Raw genomic sequence first — 26106 nt, 5'->3', positions numbered from 1 at the left:
CGATTAATGGTTTGGTTTTCCTATCTAGATGTTAATGGATATTCTTCTATACATATAATAGCTAAATGTAGGCTTTAATAGAGGCTTGATGCACTGTCCTCTCAGCACATGTCAAAACTGCAGGCTAAAATTAAATCTAGACTATCGTAATCGCTCCTCTTTCACCCCAGCTGCCAAACTAACCCTGATTCAGATGACCATCCTACCCATACTAGATTACGGAGACATAATTAATAGATCGGCAGGTAAGGGTGCTCTCGAGCGGATAGATGTTCTTTACCATCAGATTTTCCACCAATGCTCCTTATAGGACACATCGCTGCACTCTATACTCCTCTGTAAACTGGTAATCTCTGTGTACCCGTCGCACGACCAACTGGTTGATGCTTATTTATAAAAGCGCCTCACTCCCTCTCATATCTGAGATATATACTGCAGCCCTCATCCCCCACATGCAACACCCGTTCTGCCAGTCACATTCTGTTAAAGGTCCCCAAAGCACAAACATCCCTGGGTCGCTCCTCTTTTCAGTTCGCTGCAGCTAGCGACTGAAACGAGCTGCAACAAACAATCAAACTGGACAGTTTTATCTCAATCTCTTCATTCAAAGACTCAATCATGGACACTCTTACTGACAGTTGTGGCTGCTTTGCGTGATGTATTGTTGTCTCTAGCTTCTTGCTCTTTGTGCTGTTGTCTGTGCCCAATAATGTTTGTAACGTGTTTTGTGTTGCTACCATGCTGTGTTGCTGCCTTGCTATGTTGTCTTAGGTCTCTCTTTATGTAGTGTTGTCTCTCTTGTTGTGATGTGTGTTTTGTCCTATATATATATTGTATTTAAAAAATATATATATATTTAAATCTCAGGCCCCATACCCGCAGGAGGCCTTTTGGTAGGCCATCATTGTAAATAAGAATGTGTTCTTAGCTGATTTGCCTAGTTAAATAAAGGTTAGATAAAAATAAATGAGGAAAGCATACACAGATGGCGTCTCACTGTGATGTCTAGAACCTTAAAGGGTTCTGTGGCTGTCCCCACAGTAGAACCCTTTGAAAAAAAACATTTTGGTTCCAGGTGAACCCTTTCTACAGAAGCTACCTGGAACCACCAAGGGTTCTACCTGGAACCAGAAAGGGTTCCCTACGAGGACAGCCGAATAACCCTTTTGGAACCTTTTTTTCTAAGAGTGTAGGCCTATACATTATATTTATTTGGAGAGAAAAGTGAATCTAAAGGAAAACAACAATGACACTTTTATTTTGTATAATTTCCTTCTTTTATTTGTTTGGTCGTATAATAATGGTACGTAGGCCTATGAGAAACGCTGTTGATTAGTGAATTATGAAACATTTTATGGACTACATTCCTAATGAAAATAATGTACCTTTTACTCCATACATTTTCATTGACGCTCAAAAGTACTCGTTACATTTTGAATGCTTAGCAGGACAGGAAAATTGTCCAATTCACGCACTTATGAAGAGAACATCCCTGTTCATTCCTACTGCTTCTGATCTGGCTTAGTCACGAAACACGATTGCTTCGTTTGTAAATTATGTCTGAGTTTTGGAGTGTTTCTGGCTATCCGTAAATGTAAATAAAAAATATAAAAAAATAAAACAATTGTGCCGTCTGGTTTGCCTAATATAAGGCATTTGAAATTATTTATACTTTTACTTTGATACTTAAGTATATTTAAGCAATTACATTTACTTTTGATACTTAAGTATATTTAAAAACAAATACTTTTGACTTTTACTCAGGTAGTATTTTACTGGGTGACTTTCACTCTTTCTTGAGTCATTCTCTATCAAGGTATCTTTACTTTTACTCAAGTATGACTGTTGGGTACTTTTTCCACAACTGATTGTATGTGAAACTACTTATAAGACACAAATGTACAGTTTTTCCTGAACTCACCTCACTTGCGCTTAGGGAGGCTTGCGCTACCCGGTGCAGGCACATGCGCAGATCAAATAAACCCATGGAACGCGGATTTAAACTGTTTACATGTCCTAATAATTCGAAAGATTGCTCAGAAAACCAAGTGTTTTAATCGGCGTATGCTTACTTCGATTATGACTTTACGGCGATTAAGATAAACAGAGTAAAGGGTTTACATGACTAATGCCATACTTGGCCTTCTGCTATAATCACTTTAATATCGAATTGTTGGTGTACATGTAAAGGTACACAATCATGCCATGTTTGGTCTCATGTAGGTTATTTCAAACATTCCAAAAGCCAAACACAACCCAATTAGGCTATCCTATTAATTTTAGCTGTCATTTTTATAGACACACTTCTTTGAGGCCGTTGTCATAGTGAAGGGGTAGCATATTCTCTCTTCACCCAGCTTGTCCTCAGAGGCAAAATGGCCGCTATAGTTTCATCGATATAATTTTGCTTTAAAACTGTATGCTCATGACGACTATTAGAGACACAATGTACAGACAGCGAGGTGTGCAGATCGCGCCTGTATTTCCCGCTTGGCACAATCACTTTTTAACGCGGCGCCCCCCGTCTGGGGATTGGAGCTCTGTCTTGTCAGTAAATTAGCCCACCCTCTGAATATTAAAGTGCACTACTGGGGGGGAAACTGAGCCAGACAGCGAGACGGTGACGAAAAAAATAACCAGTCACCAGACAAGGACGCGACAAGAGCGAGCTCGAGTCACCACTGCGTGTTGAAACTTGCAGTGATGGAGGGGGAAATGCAACCAGCCGACGAGGGTCTCTGCGCCCCAAAGATGTGCAGTCAGCAGCGGGGTCCATACAGCAGCCTCAAGACCTTCCCAAACAAGCGGTTGGTGGGGAAGGCGCGGTTCGACAGACCCACAATGGTCGATATCCCACTGCTGGGAGACGGAGGCGGTCATCACTACAATCATAATCTCAATCACCATCATCCGTATCAACAACAGTATCAGCAACAGCGGCAGCAGCTCCACCAAACCTCCCTCACCATCAGCAGCAGCAGCCAGTATCTCGCGACACCGCAGCTGCAGCAGCAACAGCGTTTCCCATGCGATAACAGGCCCAGCAGTAGAGCCGCGACATCTACCTCAGCAACAGTGGGGAGTGTGGCGGCAGCATCACTTGGCTTCCAGGAGAGGGTCGGCAGCGGCACCGCGGTGCGCCAGGACCCCACGTATTCGCCTGGAAAAGCCGCGCTCAACCACGAATCTCCCGACTGCACTTACGGGATAAGCTCAGGTATGTTTTCAAACTTGTTGAGAAAGTGAAATTAGGAAAAGTTTAGCCTTTATTTTAGAAATTAGGTGTTGGACTAGACTAGAGGATGTCTAGGCCTGTTGCCTGTGCGCGTAAATGCAATGCAACCACTGTTAGAAATACATTCTCTGGTTAGTATTACAATCCTTTCCCACACAGAAAAAAGGGTCCCAAAAAGCCTATTCGGCTGTCCTCATAGGATTTTTTTTGGTTCCAGGTATAACTCTTTTGGATTCCATGTAGAATTATCTGGGGAAAGGGTTCTACCTGGAACCAAAAGTGTTTAACCTGGAACAAAAAATGGTTCTTCAAAGGGTTCTCCTATGGGGGCAGCTTTTTTTCTATGAGTGTAATAAAACACACATTTTAAAATATGCTGTATGTATTTAGCCATATCCAGACCTTACTAGGTAGGCTATTTGCATGGTTGACCCAAAATGACACAAATTTGTTGTCAAACAACAGTTTTTGGTTAAGGTTTTTTGTATTGTGCACAAAAACAAATATTGATTCACCACAAGTAGGGCCTAGGCCTATTTGAGGTATTGTAGGCTAAAATGATACAGATAGCCTAATAAAATAGTCATAGAACAACAAATTAAACCATAATGGCATATCAGTCCAGCAGAGAGTAGTAACTATACACTAAGTGTACAAAACATTAGGAACACCTGAATCCACTTTACACTGCTGCTACTCGCTGTTTATTATCAATGGATACCCCTACCTATGTAACGGATGTGAAACGGCTAGCTTAGTTAGCGGTGGTGCGCGCTAAATAGCGTTTCAATCGGTGACGTCACTTGCTCTGAGACCTTGAAGTAGTGGTTCCCCTTGCTCTGCAAGGGCCGCGGCTTTTGTGGAGCGATGGGTAACGGTGCTTCGTGGGTGACTGTTGTTGATGTGTGCAGAGGGTCCTTGGTTCGCGCCCGGGTATGGGCGAGGGAACAGTCTAAAGTTATACTGTTACACCTACATGTACATATTACCTCAATTACCTCGACTAACCTGTACCCCCGCACATTGACGCTGTACCAGTACCCCCTGTATATATATCCTTGTTATTGTTATTTTATTGTGTTACTTTAGTTTATTTAGTCAATATTTTCTTAACTCTTATTTGATAAAAAACGACATTGTTGTTAAGGGCTTGTTGTAAGCATGGTAAGGTCTACACCTGTTGTATTGGTTGCGTGTGACAAAATTTGATTTGATCCCCCCATATCTCCAATCTCCGATCTCTCTATAATTTCCTGTGATAGATATTATGTACTAGTGAAAATAAGCAGACATGACTGAGTAGGCCCACTATAGGGTCTGTGTGTGCTCTAATGAGTGATAGGGTTGTGCAGTTGTTGAAGTGTGTTTGTGTTTATGTCTGTGTGAATATCCATTGTAATGATGTGCACTTCTTTTGAGCAAAAGCGGGCAAACTGGTTTCTCAAAGGAAGAGTAAGCATAGAAATACACTACACTTCTATTTCTATAGGAACCTTGATCTGCGTCCCAATTGCCACCATATCCCTATTATAGTGCACTACCTTTGACCAGAGCCGGAAGCAGTTTTGTTACTAAATGAAACAGATATCATATTTCCCCCACAGATATAGATCTCCTTATCGCTCCACTAGCAGGGGAGGTTGAGCTCAGTATTCTGAGATTGTTGTTACGCTGACACAGCACTATCTAGCTTATACTGTGTTAGCACTGTGCTGTAGCATTAAGCCAAATTGGTATAATAGTTGTAATGTCGCCTCATGCCATTATCCAGGGCAGTGACAAAGTACAGGCCTCATACAGTATTACATGCTCTATGGTAGACCTATAGGCTCCCCTGAACAATCACTACGTTATAACTAACCTGCTCCTATGGTACTGGGGCTTCCAATTTTGTCTTAATTAACAACCCAATTCAAAGCCCAGTTTTACACAGTTATTAGGTATCTGCATTCGATACAGTACAGAACTTTTCACTCACTGAGCCAACCGAGTTGACCTAAACCAAGCTGTTGTAATTATGCTGAAATGAACAGCGCATAAAGAAAATAATCGAGCAAGAACGTTTGGGTCAGTTTGGCACAATAGTACAAAAAGGGTATATATTTTGTTAACCATACGACAAAAGCTAGCCAACACAACTAAGTATTCATGTGATTGAATGATTCCAGTGATAAGAGCACATTTCCCTGGAGGTGACAGTCAGACAGAGGTGGTGTTTCTTTCCCATTCTGCATCCCACAGACAGAAGGAGGAACCCAAGGACTCCAGCCCTGAGATCCACACACAATAAAGCAAATTGCATTTAAAAGCTTTTCCAAAGAGTTGTGATTAAAATAAATGGTGCTCATAAATTTGCCTCTGCGGAGCATGTTGTATTTAATGACATTTTATGAGGCTGTCTCCCCGTGCACACTACCAGGGAGCAAGAGAAGAGGGGCGGGTGGGAGGGACGGAGGCACGGGGGATGATATCAGATACATCTCGGCGGGTAAACAAAGACGGCACGCATATTAATAAATGCGACACATCTGCGCCAGGCCGATAGACACGTCTCAGCGGCTGCCAGAGTGCCAGGCCTCCCGCCCAGTTGCAGCGAGGACGCTGTGGGTAGCTGTCTGCGCTCATAATTACCTGCCTTGTCTCTTTGTGTGTGAAGGCAACACATTCGTAATCATTAGAGGAGAGATGTGCGAGATCATCTCATTCCGATGTGCTGAGACTGCTGGGAGAAGGACACAGGGAGAGCTGTTTTTATGAGCTGTTATGGATGATATTATCGCTCAGTAGCATCATAAACCCATTTGTTTGGCTTGGGTGATTATTTAAGCTCAAGAGGAGGAGGAGGGGGGTGGGGGGGGGCATCAAATATCATCAAATCAAATGCATTTGTCAAAAAGTGCTCAACTGCAACCAAAGCTATAACCCTCAAAGAGCAAGCACAGGCAACAATGGCAAGGGAAGGACTAGTGTAGGCCTAGATATTGACGTCTGACTCAACCAGCTTCCTTGTACAAGAGTGCCATTGAATGGAGGGAACCTGTACTCGGGTAAAATATGACTCTTGTAGAGAAAGAGGAAGAGCCAGATAGAGGGAGTGAGGGTGGTGAGGGGAGGAAGCCAGAGCAGCGAAGCAGAAACGCCAACACCTTTACATAGAATTTGAGAGTCAAGTAGAGGTGACTGAGAAAGGGATAAGACTGAAGCAATCCTACTGTAGTATTATGAACAACTAATCTAGTCCACGCTCTTCTGTGTTTAAAAAAAATCCATGCTATCAATTCAATGCCAAGTAATCAAGGACTGTGGAAATGTAGAAATGTGTTGATGCCCAAACGTTGACTCCAAAATATGCTGGTTGGCCTTCATGTCATAGTGAACGTCTTGGCTATCTTTATCTACTCGCTCTCTGTTCCTCTAGAAAATCGCCTCATCTTGGATGCCTTCGCACAGCAGTGTAGCCGGGTCCTCACTCTTCTCAACAACAACGGCCGGTTTGTGGAGCCTCAAGCTCCTCTGCCCTCCTCCCACATCAAGCAGGAGGACAGCTGCCTCTCTGGACCTGGGGCGGAGTCAAGGCCAGTCGCGGGTCACGGGGGTAATTACCCCACCCTGGGCACACCACGTCTTGAGAAGAGCGCCACCGTCGACCCTGATGACGAAGCCCAGCACAGCCACTGGAGCCAACAACAAACATCCGCCTTCCTTCGCATTTTCACTGAGTCCCTCCAGAGCTATCTGCTCACCGGGAACCAACAGCCCCACCCGGGCCCGGCCCTCGAGGGAGAGCGATGCCCACCAGCTGAGCCCGAGTCTAGGGGGTCGCCGGGCCACAACCTTGGGGGCTGGAACTCCCCGGCCCCCTCAGATTCGTATGGCCACCCCTCGTCCACCCTGCCGGAGGAGGAAGAGGAGGAGGAGGAGAGCTGCTGCCCTCGCTGTGTGGAGCTGGAGCAGGAGGTGCTGTGTCTGCAGCAGGAGAACGAAGAGCTGCGCAACAAGATGGACAACATACCAGGTACAGTACCGGGGTTTCAGGATCATAGAACCCAGTAAAGGCAGATTCATGTGAGATTGTGACTTGGTATGTGGATACTATAGAAGGCTGTCACCCGTAAAAGCCTCAAGTGAGACGATGTGCTAATTTTGCTGCCCAAGACAACTCCGTGGATTTGGGTCTTGACATAGCATGTCACAATAATGACACAGTGCCAAATGAGGGGGGTAACCATGTGGTGTAGTACCTAACTTTTTATGTCAAGTTCAAGATTTACAGTGCCCTCTGGAATTTTTTGTTGTTGTTTTGGTTCTGTACTCCAGCGCTTTTCTGGGCTCCCGAGTGGCGCAGCAGTCTAAGGCACTTTATCTCAGTGCTAGAGGCGTCACTACAGACCCTGGTTCGATTCCAGGCTGTATCACAACCGGTCGTGATTGGGAGTCCCATAGGGCGGCACACATTTGGCCCAGTGTCGTCCGGGTTAGGGTTTGGCTGGGGTAGGCCATCCTTGTAAATAAGAATTTGTTCTTAACTGACTTGCCTAGTTAAATAAAGGGTCAATAAAAATAAATAAAATAAGAAACTTTGGGGAGAAAAGTTTGAGTGAAGTGAATTTGTCCCAATACCTTTGGTTCCCTAAAATGGGGGGACTATGTACAAAAACTGTTTTAATTTGTAAATGGTTTACCTGATATGGATCAAAATACCATCAAATTAAAGCTGACAGCCTGCACTTTAACCTCAATAGTCAATAGTCATTGTATCATTTAAAATCCAAAGTGCTGGAGTACAGAGCCAAAACGTGTCACTGTCCCAATCATTTCGGGGGGGGCTGTATTTGACATTTTAGTCATTAAGCAGATGCTCTTATCTAGAGCGACTTAGAGTTAGACACCCCGGACTCCATTTATATATCACATTCTTTCTGTGTCTTCAATCAAATCTTTTTGATGGCTTTTATAACCCTGATTTCCTTCCAGCTCCCTGCCAGAATGTGCTGGACTTCTTCAAGACTGTTCTCCAGCACCATGACCAGTTTATACAGCCCATGGCAGAGGAACAACTAACAGAGGCAAGAAATCAGTTTGTCTCAAAACACAGACTGTGTCTTTCTAGAAAGAAATACTCTTGGTCTGTTCCAGTTTCTGTCAGGTACTGTACTGTACCTTTTTATGTTTTATCACTAGTCATACTGGCCGTGTCTGAAATCTGTCTTGCTTACTGCATACTGTGTATTAATTGTACTACATACTATATTTAGAACGTATTGTTCAGTAAAAAACGAATGCAGTACGTGCAAATATCAACATACTAAGCTCATCCATTCTGAGAATGCGTCATCTAATGTGCAATTGCAATGTTTCCCGCCATTCATTAATTTTGACAAGGAGTCAATGGCCAGGAGCTCTCGGGAGTGGGCTGGGGGTCCAGCCGTGTATCTGGTAAATAGTTGGCTACCTAAAGAGGCTCAAAGTTGCCCACCGTTTACCCGCTTCATTGAATTTCTTCACTTTGAGATGAGGAGCACTGGCTAAACGAGGCTTGTCATTCGGTTTAGCCACATGTCAGTGTAGTTCTGATCCTTTTCTGGCTTCCAGACTGGCTGTCAGTCGCCCTGTCTAGTCATCAATGTGCTACGCATTACTTCCCTGGAGAAGAGAGAGCCAAGGGCTGACACTACTAACCGGCGTGCTTCAGCTGGGGTGAGCGGTAATCAGTATTATTTTCACTGCTTGTTTCTGTCCGGCACTTGAGAACACCTAAGGCAACACAAGAGGGATTATTTGGCTAGGAATCGGATGGTAGCGCCCTCTGCCAATATATGAAAGTGTAAGACTGTGTGTTTTGCCAGTGTGATTGTGTTTGTGATGCTTGTTACCGTACTGTATGTGTGTGTGTATGGGTGGATGTGTGTTGCGAGAGGACGGCCCTTATCGTGTCATCCAGTGTTTACTTCCTTCTGTGTGCATGGTCCTCTGAGTCCCCTCTTCCCTTTGATATTTATTGGGCGAGGCCGGTCCCATAGCTTCACTTTGACATACAGTACATTTAGGCTGATCCAGGGGCCAGGTGAGTTCAACCTAGCCGTTTACCCCTGCAGGACTCTGTTCCATGGAGGGATTCATATTTTCCTGTTTCAATACCGAGAAGAATTCATATTTATCCAGAGAGTCCGGGAAATATGGCAAAAATCAGAAGTGCCCATTTAAAGCGTGTAAAACGAAGATATGGTCACTATGCCAGGGTTCTCCGCAAATAAGATTGTCGCTGCGCCACCTTGTCACCTTGATTTCAGGGCAAATTAAACTGATATTCAGTAATGATAGAGGAATTATCTTTGATGGCCATCAACATTGTTTTGAATAGCAAAACAGGCCGTTCATTATGTTCCTCAATTAATTCAGTAGCATTTCAGCAGTCGGCTAACTGGACACATCTAAATTAGGACACACGGAGTGCACCCCTCATATAGCGTTGTCGAATCATACAAACTTTGCAATGGCAGTCCAACAAAAGTCAAATGAACAAAGTTGCTAAGCTTGCTAGATAACCTCCTTTAAGGAATGACAGAATATTTAATATAATAAATATATCCTATATTTGGCTAAATCAAGTTGATGATTATACAGATCGATCATGAATAACGGGGGAGATAAAGAGTGGAAATAGTTTAAGCATCAAGGTACTATATCTTAACGGGGACCAACTCTGTTAAAACAGTCTCGGGATCCCAGTTACCCATGTTAATCACTAATGGACACATAGCCCGGGTCAGTTACCCTTCTTATCGGATCTTGTCCCGGCCAACCCTTGTATTCCACCATGCTCTGACGGACACATAAGTGGACTCCCGACCACGGTTAGGGTTTTCCTTCTATGGAGTAGGGAGGAATATCAGACCCACTTGCCTGATGTGGTTTAAACACCTTCATCACTCTGTGCCTCTTCGCTGAGCCGATCTACACGATTGACATCTCTCAGCAGATCTATGGAGTAGAGCAGGACTCTTTGTTTTTCCAGCTTTGCGAAGTCCGCCCTTCAAGACCAAGATAGTCCCATGGCTTGCAATAATTAATCGTTAGGAGTAGGCCACTTGCTCAGGGCCCCTCTCAAGAAGCCAAACAAGGTGACCCTATCGACTCCCAGCAGCTTGTTAATGATTGATGCAGCAACAGTGATGTAGTATGCAATCTTTTCCGATCTAGCCACCTCGACGGTGTCAACGGCGTCTTCGTATCGCACTGTAACGTCAACCACCAAAGCGGCACCATTTTTCACGAATATCAAGTCTGGTTTCCTTAGTCTCCCATCCAGCATGGAGATATGTATCTCCTTGATAACGTTCCATCCGCTGCTTTCGGCTTCCGTTACTGATAGGTCACACACCCTGTTGTGCCTATTTATGCGGGCTCCTTGGATCAACTGGCATCGACCCAGTATATGTCAGCAAGATTCATACAGGGCTGGAAAGTGCCTCCAAGAGGAATCCTTCTCCGGCCTTCCCCTTTTGAACATCTCCCGAGTAGGATAGACATTTGCCCTCAACTTCAGTCCATTGTTATACTGGCCGAATCCCACTGAGGAGGTAAGCCTAGTTTTGCTGATCTTATCACGGCCAAAGGCCTGCGTCCCCACACCTTGAGTTGACAGGCATATCCATTTTCACATTTCTTCCTGCCTCCAATCACACGGTATTGGGAAATGCAGCGTCACTAAGCCAGTTGTGTTGTTGTCGAGGGAGGGCATCTTTGTGTCGCTCTCACCGGCTTGCAGCCATATTCCCTCATCTGCCGGTGGATCCTTCTGGCCTGGATCGATGTAATCTGGGGGGCCAGCTTCACGATACCTAGACCCCCGTATCGGTGTTTCACATAGAGCAACCCCTTACATGTGCTCGTGGGTGGGGGAGCCATTCTTTCACAGTGGTTCTTATCATTCCATCTATTTTGGTCAGGTCGACCCCCTTTAGGTTGCTGTGGTCAGCTCTGTAGATTAGCCTCGGGACAGTGAAAGAACTTCTGAGAAGGTTTTAGCACCGCCCATCCGATCTTGCATATCCAGTCATGAAGTAGCCCGATCAGTTTCGGTTTATCAATGCCTGCCTACGGGTTCACTTGCATTCCAAGATATTTTTAGGATTCCTCACGCCCAATTAAGTGCAAGTCCTCTCCATTCAGTTTCCAGGATAAACAGTCATTAACCTTGAATGAGGACTTGCCCTTGTCATTACCGCCTTTCTCAATTAAGAAACTATGGCACTTTCTGGGTTGAACTCTCAACTCCATCAGTTGGCAATATTGTTCCAGAATTGCCATGTTTTTTTCCCATACCTTTCACCGAGCTGTTCAACAGTACCAAGTCATCGGCAAAAACTAAAGTGGTAGTCTGGCGGTCTTCTGGCCCGACCCCAGAGCCCTGGCGTTCGAGTGTCTGGACTGAACAGCACCTGCGACCTTGGATCGTATTGCTTAACCCGGACCAACATGTCAATCATCAAGGATTTCACTCCATCGAGAATGACTCTTGTTATGCTGTTCTCATAGATGCTCCCGATCAACTCCATGATGTGCCGGTCAAGGCCCCTTTACTCAAGAACACCCAGAAGGTGCTCATGCAATGCCGAGTCGAAAGCCTTCACAAAGTCCACAAATACCATGGCTAGGAGTGTACATTGTTTTTTACTCTGTTTGATGAGCCCCTGGAGTGACATACAATTTTTTGGGGGTCGGGAAATACAAAGGTATCTTCGGACCGCTAACTTTTGTTCTTGATTAATGAAAACATTCTTGGCAAAAGCTTTCACTTTTGTCCGTCTTGCACCGGTCCAAGAATTTCACCTCTAGTGACACAATACGAATGCCCCCCGTCCGTCCCTCTTAATCATGACCCCAGTTCAGAAGAAAAACCCACAAAATAGAACCAAAGTCCTATTCCATTAATCCTAGCTGAGGTATTCAAGTGACCGGGCCTACTTTGAACACAAATGTTTTCAAAGTCAACGCTTTGGACCACACAGGACATTCAATTAGGCACATCAAGGGAGCAACAAGAGGCAGGGGCTGGGACAGGCGGTCCCGAGATCCAACTATAGGCTTTTTAACTGCAGCAACTTTAAGATACGCTATTGGAGCGTCACCGCCACAAAGGGCGCGCGATCGGCTCAAGGTTATCTAGAGTCACCAAAGGTGAACCGTCTCCGAAAGTGCCTCCACCGATGGAGGCCAATCCACGTGGGGAGCGAGGAACCATTTAGAAGCCGGCCGACAGGGGCCCTCTCAGGTGAATCATGAATTCCAAGAGAGTCCTAATCACTCCAACCATTTACCTGGGCTTCATTGAATTGAATGAGAGATAGCTCCAGAGGGCCAGGTAGGGCTGGGGGCGACCCCCAGGGAGGGGAGTCGGAGCAAACCCTGCCAAGGCCGCCAGGGGACGCAACTCCATCCAGCCAGCTCCCTGCCCCAGGGAGATGGGTGGAGAGGGTCAGGGAGGGCTAGGGCTGACCCAGGGAGGACCCCAGCCATACTCATTTCAGAAAAGCCGAAGTGAGTACAGTATGACATCCTTTATATAGCATACTACATTTCTGAAATTTCACATACCATAAAACTTTCTATTTTTGCATACTCAAAATGTCTACTATTTAGAAGCTTAGTACGGCTATTCGGACACGGCCAATGTGTATATTATAGATGTTACATGAGAGATGCAAAATAAGACACCAGGGTGAACTTTTAGATCTAAAGAGCGCTCTATCTCTACAGGAAGAAGAACAGAAAACATTATATGAGGTTTGTGTTTTCCAGATGTGTTTTCTTACTGTATGTAACGGAATGACCCCTCACTTAGTTTGTGTCTTTCTAATGTGCCTTACTCTAATGGGCCTTAAATATCACCTACTCACCTTGGTGGCTTTCTCGGCATGAGAAGCATGAGAAGCGTTGTCGTCTCCACCCCCATCCTAGTTTGTCAGACATTTTGAGACCTCAAAAGTAGTCCACTATTAGAAAGAGTTTCACAATCTGTTATATAGATCCATTTAAAATGTGAAATTAACTGGGGCCTATCTTTCCCATTCATGTTTTAATCGAGCATATAGCTAGACCGACACATCAAATGGCATTGGGCATGGACTCCTCTCTGACAGTCTAACACACTTTGATTTTGGAGTAAGCAATCACTTAAAAGCCCAGTTAAATAGGGGAGTGGATATATAGATTTTTTGGGGATGTTTTCACTGACTCCCTTTAAGTGATGTTCAACTCAGTTGCACAGCAGCTTTATAGATAAAACCGAAACTAGTGGCACAAGATGTGAAACTGCCATTCAAATCAGCTTCTCTATTACGGATGTGAAAATATAATCTTGCAACAGTGTTGCATAACAAGATAAAAATAGGTTCTGTTAAATGGAGAAAAGGTTCATGGACACCACCACCGCCTTTTCCTCAACATTGCCGTTACATCTGGCAATAACTTCTTGTTCTATGGGGCAATGGGTTTACAACGATAGGAACTGGTTATTGTTGGTATCAGGTGTATAGCACAATTAATGCTTTAGATTTATTTGAGAAACTAGACTAACTAAAAAATATCATAGTTCTCCATCACATATTGAGCATGACGTTAACAACCTTGTTATAACACATGAATGACTGCACTTCTTCTGAATGCTTTGACAGCTTGAATGCACTTTTCAATACCCTGCTAGTGCCCCTCAGGGTTGGGGTCAATTCCATTTCAATTCAGTCAATCAACTGTAATCCAATTCCAATTTTCCTTTTTCGTTTCATTGCTTTTCAATGAGGAAAAAAATGGAAAAGGAATTTCAGTTGACTTTCTGAATTGGCGGAACTGAAATGGAATTTTCCCCAACCCTGGTGGCTCTATGGCAGGGTACTCAGAGCTCATAACTAAGCCGTTCCATTCTCACCAGTTGTGGTTTGTGGCAATTTAAATGGGGTGGACAGGTTAATAGTAATGGCTGAAACTGAATAAATGGAATGGTATCAAACACATCAAAAACATGGTTTTATACCATTCCATTCCAGCCATTATTATGAGCCGTCTTTCCCTCACCTACCTCCTGTCATTCTCACCCTCTTCACTTCTTCATACCCCTCCTCAGGGCAGTAAACAGCTCCTGGGGAACTACCCCCTCTTCATCACCAACAAGCAGTGGGACGAGGCAGTCAACTCCTCCAAGAAAGATGGCCGGCGGCTGCTGCGCTACCTGATCCGCTTCGTCTTCACTACGGACGAGCTCAAGTACTCGTGCGGCCTGGGCAAGAGGAAACGCTCAGTTCACTCAGGAGAGCCTGGGCCGGAGAGACGGCCCCTCAACCCCGTCAAAGTCACCTGCCTCAGAGGTACTGGCGGCATCTCTAGTAAAGAGATGGGTACTACAGCAACATGTATGCTATTAAAGAGATGGGTACTACAGCAACATGTATGCTATTAAAGAGATGGGTACTACAGCAATATGTATGCTACTAAAGAGATGGGAACTACAGCAAAACGTATGCTACTAAAGAGATGGGTACTATAGCAACATGTATGCTATTAAAGAGATGGGTACTACAGCAACACGTATGCTATTAAAGAGATGGGTACTACAGCAACATGTATGCTATTAAAGAGATGGGTACTACAGCAACACGTATGCTATTAAAGAGATGGGTACTACAGCAACATGTATGCTATTAAAGAGATGGGTACTATAGCAACATGTATGCTACTAAAGAGATGGGTACTACAGCAAAACGTATGCTACTAAAGAGATGGGTACTATAGCAACATGTATGCTATTAAAGAGATGGGTACTACAGCAACATGTATGCTATTAAAGAGATGGGAACTACAGCAAAACGTATGCTACTAAAGACACGGGTACTACAGCAACATGTATGCTACTAAAGACACGGGTACTACAGCAACATGTATGCTATTAAAGAGATGGGTACTACAGCAACATGTATGCTACTAAAGACACGGGTACTACAGCAACATGTATGCTACTAAAGACACGGGTACTACAGCAACATGTATGCTATTAAAGAGATGGGTACTACAGCAACATGTATGCTATTAAAGAGACGGGTACTACAGCAACATGTATGCTACTAAAGAGACGTACTACAGCAACATGTACTACAGCAACATGTATGCTATTAAAGAGATGGGTACTACAGCAACATGTATGCTATTAAAGAGATGGGTACTACAGCAACATGTATGCTACTAAAGACACGGGTACTACAGCAACATGTATGCTATTAAAGAGATGGGTACTACAGCAACATGTATGCTACTAAAGAGATGGGTACTATAGCAACATGTATGCTACTAAAGAGATGGGTACTACAGCAACATGTATGCTACTAAAGAGGTGGGTACTACAGCAAAAAGAATGCTACTAAAGAGATGGGTACTATAGCAACATGTATGCTACTAAAGAGATGGGTACTACAGCAACATGTATGCTATTAAAGAGATGGGTACTATAGCAACATGTATGCTACTAAAGAGATGGGTACTACAGCAACATGTATGCTACTAAAGAGGTGGGTACTACAGCAAAAAGAATGCTATTAAAGAGATGGGTACTACAGCAACATGTATGCTATTAAAGAGATGGGTACTACAGCAACATGTATGCTACTAAAGACACGGGTACTACAGCAACATGTATGCTATTAAAGAGATGGGTACTACAGCAACATGTATGCTACTAAAGAGATGGGTACTACAGCAACATGTATGCTACTAAAGAGATGGGTACTACAGCAACATGTATGCTATTAAAGAGACGGGTACTACAGCAACATGTATGCTACTAAAGAGATGGGTACTACAGCAACATGTATGCTATTAAAGAGATGGGTACTACAGCAACATGTATGCTATTAAAGACACGGGTACTATAGCAACATGTATGCTACTAAAGAGATGGGTACTATAGCAACATGTATGCTACTAAAGAGATGGGTACTACAGCAAAACGTATGCTACTAAAGAGATGGGTACTATAGCAACATGTATGCTACTAAAGAGATGGGTACTACAGCAACATGTATGCTATTAAAGAGATGGGTACTACAGCAACATGTACTACAGCAACATGTATGCTACTAAAGAGATGGGTACTACAGCAACATGTATGCTATTAAAGAGATGGGTACTACAGCAACATGTACTACAGCAACATGTATGCTACTAAAGAGATGGGTACTACAGCAACATGTATGCTATTAAAGAGATGGGTACTACAGCAACATGTATGCTACTAAAGACACGGGTACTACAGCAACATGTAGGCTATTAAAGAGATGGGTACTACAGCAACATGTATGCTATTAAAGAGATGGGTACTACAGCAACATGTATGCTACTAAAGACACGGGTACTACAGCAACATGTATGCTATTAAAGACACGGGTACTACAGCAACATGTATGCTACTATGCAACATGTATGCTACTAAAGAGATGGGTACTACAGCAACATGTATGCTATTAAACATGGGTACTACAGCAACATGTATGCTACTAAATGAGATAAAGGGTACTACAGCAACATGTATGCTACTACGGGTACTACATGTATGCTACTAAAGAGATGGGTACTACAGCAACATGTATGCTACTAAAGAGGTGGGTACTACAGAAAAAATAATGCTACTAAAGAGATGGGTACTATAGCAACATGTATGCTACTAAAGAGGTGGGTACTACAGCAAAAAGAATGCTACAACATGTATGCTACTAAAGAGGTGGGTACTACAGCAAAAAGAATGCTACTAAAGAGATGGGTACTATAGCAACATGGCTACTAAAGAGATGGTACTACAGCAACATGTATGCTACTAAAGAGATGGGTACTACAGCAACATGTATGCTATTAAAGAGATGGGTACTACAGCAACATGTATGCTATTAAAGAGATGGGTACTACAGCAACATGTATGCTATTAAAGAGATGGGTACTACAGCAACATGTATGCTATTAAAGAGATGGGTACTACAGCAACATGTATGCTACTAAAGACACGGGTACTACAGCAACATGTATGCTATTAAAGAGATGGGTACTACAGCAACATGTATGCTACTAAAGAGATGGGTACTACAGCAACATGTATGCTACTAAAGAGATGGGTACTACAGCAACATGTATGCTACTAAAGAGGTGGGTACTACAGCAAAAAGAATGCTATGGGTACTACAGCAACATGTATGCTACTAAAGAGATGGGTACTACAGCAACATGTATGCTATTAAAGAGATGGGTACTATAGCAACATGTATGCTACTAAAGAGATGGGTACTACAGCAACATGTATGCTACTAAAGATGCTATGCTAAAGAGATGGGTACTACAGCAACATGTATGCTACTAAAGAGATGGGTACTACAGCAACATGTAACTAAAGACATGGGTATGCAACATGTATGCTATTAAAGAGATGGGTACTACAGCAACATGTATGCTACTAAAGAGATGGGTACTACAGCAACATGTATGCTACTAAAGAGATGGGTACTACAGCAACATGTATGCTATTAAAGAGATGGGTACTACAGCAACATGTATGCTACTAAAGAGATGGGTACTACAGCAACATGTATGCTATTAAAGAGATGGGTACTACAGCAACATGTATGCTACTAAAGACACTAAAGAGATGGGGGTACTACAGCAACATGTATGCTACTAAAGAGATGGGTACTACAGCAACATGTATGCTATTAAAGAGATGGGTAAAGAGATGCAACATGTATGCTACTAAAGAGATGGGTACTACAGCAACATGTATGCTATTAAAGAGAGTACTACAGCAACAGTACTACAACATGTATGCTACTAAAGAGATGGGTACTACAGCAACATGTATGCTATTAAAGAGATGGGTACTACAGCAACATGTATGCTACTAAAGACATGGGTACTACAGCAACATGTATGCTACTAAAGAGATGGGTACTACAGCAACATGTATGCTATTAAAGAGATGGGTACTACAGCAACATGTATGCTACTAAAGACATGGGTACTACAGCAACATGTATGCTACGGGTACTAAAGAGATGGGTACTACAGCAACATGTATGCTACTAAAGAACTACAGCAACATGTATGCTACTGCGGGTACTACAGCAACATGTATGCTACTAAAGAGATGGGTACTACAGCAACATGTATGCTACTAAAGCACGGGTACTACAGCAACATACTACAGCAACATGTATGCTACTAAAGAGATGGGTACTACAGCAACATGTATGCTACTAAAGAGATGGGTACTACAGAAAAATAAGCAACATGTATGCAACATGTATGCTACTACTACTATAGCAACATGTATGCTACTAAAGAGATACAGCAACATGTATGCTATTAAAGAGATGGGTACTACAGCAACATGTATGCTACTAAAGAGATTGGTAAAGAGTATGCTACTAAAGGATGGGTACTACAGCAACATGTATGCTACTAAAGAGATGGGTACTACAGCAACATGTATGCTACTAAAGACACGGGTACTACAGCAACATGTACTACAGCACAGCAACATGTATGCTACTAAAGAGATGGGTACTACAGCAACATGTATGCTACTAAAGACACGGGTACTACATGTACTACAGCAACATGTATGCTACTAAAGAGATGGGTACTACAGCAACATGTATGCTACTAAAGAGATGGGTACTACAGCAACATGTATGCTATTAAAGAGATGGGTACTACAGCAACATGTATGCTACTGCTGGGTAAAGCAACATGTATGCTACTAAAGAGACATGGGTACTACAGCAACATGTATGCTACTAAAGCAACATGTATGCTACTAAAGACATGGGTACTACAGCAACATGTTTGCTACTAAAGAGATGGGTACTACAGCAACATGTATGCTACTAAAGAGATGGGTACTACAGCAACATGTATGCTACTAAAGAGATGGGTACTACAGCAACATGTATGCTACTAAAGAGATGGGTACTACAGCAACATGTATGCTACTAAAGACAGCAACATGTATGCTACTAAAGAGGTACTACAGCAACATGTATGCTACTAAAGAGATGGGTACTACAGCAACATGTATGCTACTAAAGAGATTGGTACTACAGCAACATGTATGCTACTAAAGAGATGGGTACTACAGCAACATGTATGCTACTAAAGAGATGGGTACTATTGGTACTACAGCAACATGTATGCTACTAAAGAGATGGGTACTACAGCAACATGTATGCTACTAAAGAGATGGGTACTACAGCAACATGTATGCTACTAAAGACATGTATGCTATTAAAGTACTACAGCAACATGTATGCTACTAAAGAGATGGGTACTACAGCAACATGTATGCTACTAAAGACACGGGTACTACAGCAACATGTATGCTACTAAAGACACGGGTAACAGCAACATGTATGCTACTAAAGACAACATGTATGGGTACTACAGCAACATGTATGCTACTAAAGACACGGGTACTACAGCAACATGTATGCTACTAAAGACACGGGTACTACAGCAACATGTATGCTACTAAAGACACGGGTACTACAGCAACATGTATGCTATTAAAGAGATGGGTACTACAGCAACATGTATGCTATTAAAGAGATGGGTACTACAGCAACATGTATGCTATTAAAGAGATGGGTACTATAGCAACATGTATGCTATTAAAGAGATGGGTACTACAGCAACATGTATGCTATTAAAGAGATGGGTACTACAGCAACATGTATGCTACTAAAGACACGGGTACTACAGCAACATGTATGCTATTAAAGAGATGGGTACTACAGCAACATGTATGCTATTAAAGAGATGGGTACTACAGCAACATGTATGCTACTAAAGACACGGGTACTACAGCAACATGTATGCTACTAAAGAGATGGGTACTACAGCAACATGTATGCTACTAAAGACATGGGTACTACAGCAACATGTATGCTACTACAGCAACATGTATGCTATTAAAGAGATGGGTACTACAGCAACATGTATGCTACTAAAGACACGGGTACTACAGCAAAACGTATGCTATTAAAGAGATGGGTACTATAGCAACATGTATGCTACTAAAGAGATGGGTACTACAGCAACATGTATGCTACTAAAGAGATGGGTACTACAGCAACATGTATGCTATTAAAGAGATGGGTACTACAGCAATATGTATGCTATTAAAGAGATGGGTACTACAGCAACATGTATGCTACTAAAGACACGGGTACTACAGCAACATGTATGCTATTAAAGAGATGGGTACTACAGCAACATGTATGCTATTAAAGAGATGGGTACTACAGCAACATGTATGCTACTAAAGACACGGGTACTACAGCAACATGTATGCTACTAAAGACACGGGTACTACAGCAACATGTATGCTACTAAAGAGATGGGTACTACAGCAACATGTATGCTATTAAAGAGATGGGTACTACAGCAACATGTATGCTACTAAAGACACGGGTACTACAGCAACATGTATGCTACTAAAGAGATGGGTACTACAGCAACATGTATGCTACTAAAGACACGGGTACTACAGCAACATGTATGCTACTAAAGACACGGGTACTACAGCAACATGTATGCTACTAAAGAGATGGGTACTACAGCAACATGTATGCTACTAAAGAGATGGGTACTATAGCAACATGTATGCTACTAAAGAGATGGGTACTACAGCAACATGTATGCTACTAAAGAGATGGGTACTATAGCAACATGTATGCTACTAAAGAGATGGGTACTATAGCAACATGTATGCTACTAAAGAGATGGGTACTACAGCAAAACGTATGCTATTAAAGAGATGGGTACTATAGCAACATGTATGCTACTAAAGAGATGGGTACTACAGCAACATGTATGCTATTAAAGAGATGGGTACTACAGCAACATGTATGCTATTAAAGAGATGGGTACTACAGCAACATGTATGCTACTAAAGAGATGGGTACTACAGCAACATGTATGCTACTAAAGAGATGGGTACTACAGCAACATGTATGCTACTAAAGAGATGGGTACTACAGCAAAACGTATGCTATTAAAGAGATGGGTACTACAGCAACATGTATGCTACTAAAGAGATTGGTGAACAGATGTTGGCAACATCAAATTTTGTGCAGTTTGTTTTTCTAATCATAACAAATATTTACTTGTACTCCTCAGAGTTTATCCGAATGCACTGTGCCTCTAACCCGGACTGGTGGATGCCTTCTGAGGAGCAGATCAACAAGGTGTTCAGCGACGCGGTGGGCCATGCGCGCCAGGGTCGGGCCGTGGGCACCTTCCTGGGCAGCAGTGGCAGTAGCACTAGCAGTCTTTACATGGAGGCTTACGACGGGCCCCTGTCACAGGATGAAGTGTACCTGAAGGGCTCTCACAATGGCCTGGGGGATTGAAAGGAGAAGGAATGAAGCCTTGGTCAGGATTCAATCGAAGGTGCGTTACGACAGTGCGCCTTTTTAAAGGCAATTTCACAGAGATCGCATTCATGGTGAACGCTGCAAATGTTGTCTCAAGCGTAAATTACCTTTAAAGGGCACATTGTTGGCTGTTTAGGGCGTTGCTCTACAACGCGACTTGGATTTAATCCTGACCACTGTCTTCTAACATGTGGCGTCACTCCTACGCGATGTTAGTCCCTCAACCGAGGTGGTGATGCTGCTGATTTGTCACCACAGATGGTTTGTTTACATAGCAGGTTAGGATAATTAGTGTGGCAGGTTAGGAAAAGGGTTAGAGTTAGTCTTAGCTACAATGCTAGTTGTAAACAACTGTTGTCCACGACACGCCCAATAGATGGTGATGTAGGCCTACTCCATCAAGCCACAACAGTAGAATCCTAAACAGACCATCTGTGGTGACAAGTCATCAGTATCATAACACTGGTTCAGACGAAACTAACGCTATCTGACGTAAGACAATGGAGGATGAGAATGTTAGAACTGTAGGCCGAACCAACTGGTACAAACCTGCTCTTCTTCCGTAATGCTACAGAGCAGGGCAGGAAAATAACATTCAAACAACATTCAAGAGGAAATAGTCTCCCCATTGAACATTCTAAAACAGCTGTTTTGGGGGCTTATTTTCTGGGGGGGGGGGTTCTGCTCAAATGTTCCAATGTTGTAATATGCATTTATTAAGTTACATGAAAGCATTCAACTGTTTGTAAAACTACAACGCTAGTTTTCCCCCAGTCTTCCTTGTGCCATTGCTTTGTGGAACATTTTAGAAAAGGGTTACATACAGTAATACAGAATTTCTCAAACTAAGGGAGCTACAGCAATCAGTAGGTCTGACTGTAGCTGGGTCATTTCCAAATGACAATTAAGACAAATCTAGTGTGTAGTTTTTCAATGAGGATTATAACAGTTTCCTTTTGCTATAGAACATTGCCAAGAATATACTGGAATGTACTGTACTATGATGTACTGATTGAGATGGTCGTTATGATATCTGTAATGAGAAGAGAAAATGAGACATTATCCTTCCTTGTACAGATAAATTATGTTGGCTACTTTAGACAAAACTCCCTCTTGTAATTATGTTCTGGCTGACGCCCAAACCCACGTGGTACACGACACACTGCGCCCCACTGGTCTAAGGACAGTCTTCAGAAAGTCATATTCCGGTTGTCTCAGAGAGCAGCTACATTGGTTGGTTCTCTGAAACTTTTTCCTGGGGGTTTGAAAAGCCATCAATTGTATTGGAAGGGGGCGGCGCCCGGCAGATGTGTGTGGCTGTGCCTGTGGGTGTTTGGGTACGAAAGACAGATGAGAACCAACCAGAAAAAGCACAGCCCATTTCATTATTGACACATCGTGCTGACAACATCAAACAGCCTCCCTACCCAGACTCAGAGGCCTGGATCTTTGGTATCAGCCAGGCAACTTATGCTAACCAAAGATAATTAAAGTAGACATGCAGGATTTGTGCAACTGTACGATGACTATTGATTGATGGATTGCCATTGATTGTATTTAATCGTGATACATTTCAATTCATTGATGGTAAATATTCAAGAGATTGGTGGTAGAGAAAACCACAAAAGCCCAGACTAGTTTGAAACTTTGGAATGATACCCCCACATACACACACACACACACACACACAGCAAGAAACACTATATTTGAAATGCCTTAAAGGTCCAGTGCAGTCAAAACTAGATGTCCTGTGTCTGATATATATTTCCGCACTAGGAGGTTGGAATAATACTGTGAAAATCCTAATAATGCCCTTATTGTGTAAGAGCTGTTTGAAACGACTGCCAGAAATGTCAGCCTGTTTTGGTGGGATGGAGTTTTGGCCTGCCTGTTGACATCACCAGGTGGTAAATTAGTTAGACCAATAAGAAAGAGAGTTCCAAATCTCTCTGCCAATAACAGATCGTTTTCTGTTTTCCCCTCCCCACTCAGACCACTCACAGACAGTCTCTTTGTTAAGAAGCTATTTCTGTTTCCTTTTTACCATTTTAATTGAAAACAATCACAGTAAGATACTTAACTGTTACCCTGAAATGATTTGATGTTGAGATAAAAATGGCTGCATTGGACCTTTAAGATAAACTTTAACACCCATGTGTATATCTATAGTTCTGATTACTTAGTTGTTCAGAACATGGTGCTTGCATCACTGAGTTATGGGTTTGCCACATAATACTGAATAGTGTACTGTATGTGTGTTAACTGGGTTTGCTAAATGACTATAATATTATAATTATACTCCAAGAACTACAGTACCCATAATGCTAGCTAGTGTCAGACTGCTTCTAGACTACTAAAATCATAAGATAAGGGCGACAGGTAGTCTATCGGTTAGAGCGTTTGGGCAGTAACCGAAAGGTTACTAGTTCGAATCCTCAAGGTGAGAAATCTGTTGATGTGCCCTTGAGTAAGGCACTTACCCCAAATTGCTCCATGGTCACCGTTGATAATGGCAGACCCTGACCCGTGACTCCACTCTCCACAGGTGTCTCAGGGAGAGTGGGATATGCAAAAAACACATTCCCAATTAATACACACTTGTGTGAAATAGGACAAATGTAAGCACCCACCAAGTTTATTATTTGTATTATTATTATATACCATAGATGTGTAGTAGAGAGCTCCTCTCGATGGCCACTTCTGTGACAGCATGGGCAGCTCCTCATAGGGCTTTCCCCATTTTGGTGTCATCAACTGGGTAGGACTTGCTATGAGTTAAGGAAGGATCATAGAATTCCATCCAGGACAGCAGGGGCAGTCAACCAATTAATTATACTCCAGAGCAAACATTCCGTAACTGCAGGTGGCAGTAAATCACCAACCTTGACTTTATACCTGTTCTTTACACACTTCAGCATAGTAGCTGTTGGTATGCACCTTTTCAGTTTATTTTCAAACTACCTACACTCAAACTTGAAGTACAAGAAGAAGAAATTGTCTATTTAAAAATGTCGATATCCCTCAATGCGCTGCCCAAACTGTCACAGAAGCGACCATTGAGAAGAGCTCTCTAGTACACATCTAATGAAGAGATTTGAGCCTTTCACCTTCCGAAACACCTGCCATTATACTAACTGTTGCAGAATTCATCATTATGTTACTTCCTGGTCTTTCAGTCATTTCTGGAGTTGATTATAATAGAGAATGTCAATAAGTGAAGAAGATGTTCATCAATACCAAACATTTTCTCTCACAGTCCTTAACTATACTAAATATCTATCAATGTGGCTTCAACCAAAGCAGTGATTCATTGTGAATCATTGTACCAATAGGGAGAGAGAAGTCTGCTGTGTTTTTCATTATACTTATTTAATTTGGGACATTCATGTCCTTCGATAGTGTACTGCACTCGTTTTATAAATTTGAATGTATAACATTTTACTGTTGACTACAACTTGGTAAAGTTACATTGAAAAACAAAGACATGCAGTGTGTGTGTGGTGAATAACTATAATAATAACATAATTGTTAATAACAATAGCCCTTTTGAAAAGTGTGTAAAGGTAGTCTTTAAATATGTATTCTCTCTTAAATGCCTCAGCAAAGTAGAAAAGTGCCACAGAGACCTTGTTAGTGAGGTTCTGTTGTCGTGACGCGTACTGTTTTGAATGTAAATATTTCCCTGTGATTACTGCACATTCTGACAAATAATCCTTTATTCTCCAAGTGACTGTGTCAACACTGTGAAACTCCCAAGTAGATTTTTACAACAATATGATGCTTGTGTTTTTATTTATGATGAAATAAACATTCCATCCTATTTGACTTGATCATACATGATTTATGTATACAATCACCTCACATACTTAGCAGATATTATAAAGTGATACATTCTGTTATTCTAAATTATGTCATTTTTGGGGGATTTGCTCAATGAGATAAATTAACTGGTTTTACTGACCTGCAATTACAGATCAACGCAGTGTGGCAGATGTAATTACTACTGCCCATTGAGTCACACACACCCTCTTACACAACACGGCAGGCCTACTTGCGCCGGTACTTCTATGGTTATTTTCAAGAGGGTCATGTATTCGCCAGGTCAGCTAAATACTGTAAACCACCAGTTTGATGGACAGCTGTCTGCATAGCCTTTACACCTCAGATTCCACCCTCTTTTTCTTGATCATCAGGATATTCTCCAGGAGCAGCTTGTAAGCCAATTCCTTCTAAAAGTTGCACTGGATGTATGGACCAACTTTCTCTAAACACACCTCACTGTTTTCACAAGCTCGTCTCATGCTTTCCAAGTGCTTCTGTCTGCTGGGAAACTCCTTAAACTTGCTCTCCAAACACACACACACACTCAGGTTTGAGCCTGCTGACACAGATAACACACCTGATTCATCT

The 26106-nt window shown here is 42.6% G+C and overlaps 1 protein-coding gene across 1 annotated transcript; it reads left to right on the top strand.

Moving 5' to 3' along the window:
- The first annotated feature begins 2448 nt into the window (after window positions 1-2448).
- On the top strand, window positions 2449-25521 carry LOC115130883 (BEN domain-containing protein 4). Its single transcript, XM_029662440.2, has 5 exons — window positions 2449-3217; window positions 6654-7250; window positions 8210-8301; window positions 14358-14598; window positions 21440-25521. The coding sequence occupies exons 1-5, from the start codon at window positions 2704-2706 to the stop codon at window positions 21670-21672; spliced, it is 1677 nt and encodes a 558-aa protein (XP_029518300.2). The 5' UTR covers window positions 2449-2703; the 3' UTR covers window positions 21673-25521.
- Window positions 25522-26106: the final 585 nt, after the last annotated feature.

The sequence above is a fragment of the Oncorhynchus nerka genome, linkage group LG6 (assembly GCF_034236695.1).
Source record: "Oncorhynchus nerka isolate Pitt River linkage group LG6, Oner_Uvic_2.0, whole genome shotgun sequence".
Taxonomy (NCBI): domain Eukaryota; kingdom Metazoa; phylum Chordata; class Actinopteri; order Salmoniformes; family Salmonidae; genus Oncorhynchus; species Oncorhynchus nerka.
This window is presented reverse-complemented; position numbering and strand designations above follow the sequence as displayed.

Coding starts and splice junctions, on each gene's coding strand:
- LOC115130883 (XM_029662440.2), top strand. CDS start 2,704: ATGGAGGGGGAAATGCAACCAGCCGACGAGGGTCTCTGCGCCCCAAAG. Junction 8,302..14,357: donor CAGAGGAACAACTAACAGAG/GCAAGAAATCAG, acceptor ACCCCTCCTCAG/GGCAGTAAACAGCTCCTGGG. Junction 14,599..21,439: donor CAAAGTCACCTGCCTCAGAG/GTACTGGCGGCA, acceptor TGTACTCCTCAG/AGTTTATCCGAATGCACTGT.